Source organism: Lactuca virosa, chromosome 1 (assembly GCF_052849685.1).
Source record: "Lactuca virosa cultivar CGN04683 chromosome 1, Lactuca_virosa_CGN04683_v6, whole genome shotgun sequence".
Taxonomy (NCBI): domain Eukaryota; kingdom Viridiplantae; phylum Streptophyta; class Magnoliopsida; order Asterales; family Asteraceae; genus Lactuca; species Lactuca virosa.
This window is the reverse complement of record NC_136426.1, coordinates 15968844-15973072: the sequence shown is the minus strand read 5'-3', so window position 1 is coordinate 15973072 and position 4229 is coordinate 15968844. Positions and strand designations below refer to the sequence as shown.

The 4229-nt window shown below is 33.0% G+C and overlaps 1 protein-coding gene across 1 annotated transcript; it reads left to right on the top strand.

Moving 5' to 3' along the window:
- Positions 1-296: 296 nt before the first annotated feature.
- On the top strand, positions 297-1451 carry LOC145103898 (Dof-type zinc finger DNA-binding family protein). The gene has a single exon (XM_079041176.1). The coding sequence runs from the start codon at positions 489-491 to the stop codon at positions 1257-1259; it is 771 nt and encodes a 256-aa protein (XP_078897302.1). The 5' UTR covers positions 297-488; the 3' UTR covers positions 1260-1451.
- Positions 1452-4229: the final 2778 nt, after the last annotated feature.

The following is a 4229-nucleotide window of genomic DNA, read 5'->3' as shown; positions in this document are numbered from 1 at the left end:
TAGGAACTAATTAAAATTAAAACAATATTTTTATCATACAAGAAGAAAGAAGGGCAATTATGTCAATATTCACCAGAAACAGTAATGCCAACTTCATAAAGTTTGACTTCTAAAGATCCATCACAATCCGAAGTACACAACAAGGGACCGTCCGTTTCCCAATAACTTAAATCACCAAACCCAAGACCCAATGCACAACTCCCGATGCATAATTTACAAGTCAATGCATGTATGCAACAACGTAACATTCTTTTAATTAATGAGAAGATTAACCTCAAACTCCGAAAACACATATTAGTGTGTGAAACGAGATCAAGATTTAACGTACTTCCTTCTTGTTAACGGGTTCAAAACCGCCCATGATCTCTACATCTACCTTACTCTACCATAGTACCCCTCTATTTCTATATATGTATATATATACATGATACATCTTATTCTTCACTTCAGAAAAAGCCATACTCGATCTTTACTTTCTCTCTCTAGAAATGTTTGACCAAATGATGCTACACTACCCACAAAGGCCGATCGAAAATAGGTGGAAACCTAGTGTTGAAATCGCACCAAATTGTCCGAGGTGTGCCTCACCCAACACCAAGTTTTGCTACTACAACAACTATAGCTTGTCACAACCTAGATACTTTTGTAAAGGTTGTAGAAGGTATTGGACCAAAGGTGGGTCCCTTCGGAATGTTCCTGTAGGTGGTGGGTGTCGAAAGAATCGACGATCCCGACCTACCCGGTCATCACAGATCGGGAATAGTAGTTCGGGTTATGTTAGTAACCCGAGTTACAGTGGTGACTCTGCTAACGAGTCACCTGAACGGGCCAATATTGACCTTGCTGATGTGTTTGCAAAGTTCTTGAATCAAAGTTCAGATGATCAACAAAATGATGAGATTGTGGGTGAAGATTCTCCTAGTGGATCTGAAATGTTGCTATGTGATTTCACCGAGGAGGCTGAATTGCAGAACATGGTGGTTCCTCCATTTACAGGCGAAGACAATGAGATTGAAGAATTTGTGGTTCAAAACACGAACCTTCTTGAGCTACAAGATATACTTAATGAAGAATTGCCACAAGATATATCTTGGAGTGATGACACTACCACACTTTCGAGTTTCACATGGCAACCAGATTTTGAACCTTTCATATGCAACAACGATGATCTAAACATATCTTCGGACGTAGTTACTGATAATTGGAGCTCAACACCTTTGGATCTGCCATTGGTCGGAAATTTTTTTCAGAGCTTTTAATTTGATGAATTCTCTTCCTCATCATTTTTTTCATAATTTTTATATATTAGGAAAAAGTGTTTGTCTTGGAAGTTAAATGTCACATTCCAAGAAAACGATACATATACTGATCATACACTTATACATATGGGTATTATTAAATATACTTAGCTAAATTCAATAAACATCGAGCTTTAGTTGATTTGATTTCAATTTTCAATTTATCTTCTACTTCCAATTTTGATTTTAGTACGTTTTATGTAATTTATAATTACGTAATTTAATAAAACCATTATTTCAACTCGCATATTATATATATACATTCAATGGCGGTCCTACAATGGGGGCAACCGCCCCTACAACAAATAAATAGATTTTTTTTTCAAAAAATATTATAATTTAATCCTTTAAAATTATATATTTTGACTCTTCAAAAATATTTGTCTCCATAAAAAATTATAAAAAACCATTAAATATACTTAGCTAAATACAATATACACTTATACATATTGGGATTATTAAATATACTTAGCTAAATACAATATACACTTATACATATTGGGATTATTAAATATACTTAGCTTTACTTGATTTGATTTTAATTTTCAATTGATCTTCAACTTCAATTTTGATTTTATTACGTTTTATGTAATTTATAATTACGTAATTTAATAAAACCATTATTTCAACTCGCATATTATATATATATATATATACATTCAGTGACGGTCCTATAGTGGGGGCAGCTACCCCACAACACAAAAAAATTAATTAAAAAAATAGGGTTTTTTTTTTCAAAAAAAATATTATATTTTAACCCTTCAAAATTACATATTTTGACTCTTCAAAAATATTTGTCCACCATAAAAAGTTATAAAAAAAATTGTCCCCTCTTCGGAAAATTCTTGGATCCGCCCCTGTATACATTTGAGAATTATATAGATCATAGTATTTGTGACCTTAATCAGATTTATCAAGATAAATAATCCTTAATCAAATATTAACATTCTTCCATAGAAAATAGTTGTTAGAAATTAGGGTTCACGAAAATGAGGATTTGGTAATCAAGAATATGATATCTCATGGATTATGTATTTTTATTTTCTTTATTGATATTTCTCCTCTATGTGTCTGGGTTAGTGAGAACTTTAAATTGGGATAATCAAGTAGTAACTTTTAAAGTTCTAGGCACCAAATAATGAGTTTGTTTTTCATGAGTATAAGGAATGTTAGATTTCGTAAGAGAGTTCTATGAGCGAAATATGATTACATAAACTCATCTTTCTAAAACTTGGATAAGGCTTATGAAAATTATGAAAACTACATTTGAATAAAGGTTTCTAGAAAAACTATCCACACAACTAGAGATCCCTGAATATCGAATTTGAATTTACTCTGTACTATTAAGATCCATAGTTTATAACCACCATGTCATCGGTCGATCTGTGTAACCCTTTGTCAAATAACAATGTTTCCGACTCTATGTGCACATGTTGACATGTCCTAAAGCCAAACAAAAGTTTGTCAATACCCATAAAAATCAAAGAAAAAGGAGCTCACTCTACGAGTCACCAAACCTTGGAAGAAGATGCATTAGCACAACAATGTTGACAACTCTTCTAATAACCAACCTGCTAATAAAACTCATGTCTTTACTAGCAACCCCCTAGAAGCTTCAACCCTAATAAAGACAAGGAATAAACCCTCATCGGGATTAATACCATAAAATAAAGTCCAAACTAGCTTAGTTTTCCTAATATTCAATTTAAGACAATCATGGCCTTTGATGTTCCATTAGTTCGTATCTTTCTATCATTCTCAATATGTATATCATTGCAAATAGTCATAATAAGGAAAACCCGATGGAGTGTCATGGAGTTAGGACGATTGGGTGTCGAGGTGTTCATGTGGTTCGATTCACATCTTTCCGGCAAAGACCTAGTCTCCGGCGACCTGTGAATAATCCATGAAGGGCCATTGTTTGAGTCCTCTGGTGACTCTTGTTTACAGGGTGACGTACATATGAGAGAATAGCTCTAGGAAATGATCAATAAAGTGGATACAAATGGCAATGGAGCCACTGATTTCCCAAGGTTCCTAACCTGATGGAAGCTTTCAGCCTATTCGATGGGGATGACGATGATTGCATCATGACAAATGGACTTTGAACTGTTATGAGATCGCTTGGGCTTACATTTAGACGTGGAATGTGTTTCAAATTTGGGTTCCAAATGTGGGCACACAAATGGGCTGCTCTTAATTAATGGACTCATGAAATTAAAGGAAGTAGTATCAGTCACTAAGGTATATTTCATCCATATTTAATCCATATTGTATTATGTTATTTAGTTGAAACTATTAAGTTATTAAGATTAAGATAGATACATTTAATTAGGGTCATTTTTGTTAATGATAACTAAATTTAGTAGTTGGTTATGGACTAATGTTTTATACATTATATCTTTATATAGGATTGGAAATGCTAGAATTCTAGATATATGGAAATCACATTTCAAGAGTTAAAAAATTACTTGATATGACATGAGAAGAAAACTTTATATTTTGCTAATGATTATGGATAAAACCTTATGGTAAAACTTACACTCTGATTTTCAAATTTTATACTCGAAATTTTGGGATGTTGCATGGATAAAGGTAGATTGTATGAATATTTAGCCTCCAAAACCTCAATAAGATCACCACTACATGTAACAATACTAGATAAGCATAACACTTTCATAACTACTGTAAAATGCCTATCTACATCAGTATAGAGACATTGTCTGATGTTGGTGTTGACCATTATTATAGCCTCCTGAATGTCAATTCCTCATTGTCCTAAATACTTTAGTCCATATTTGTTAACTAATATGGAGATATCATCATCTTTCCATAATGCAACAACGAATTAAAGATAGAACGATGTTACAAACACGACCTATCTGGCTATGGTAGAAAGTGGCAATTTTTGTACAAATAAAACACTATATA

What these genes read in the sequence shown, in the direction of transcription:
- LOC145103898 (XM_079041176.1), top strand. Translation starts at nt 489, where the DNA reads ATGTTTGACCAAATGATGCTACACTACCCACAAAGGCCGATCGAAAAT.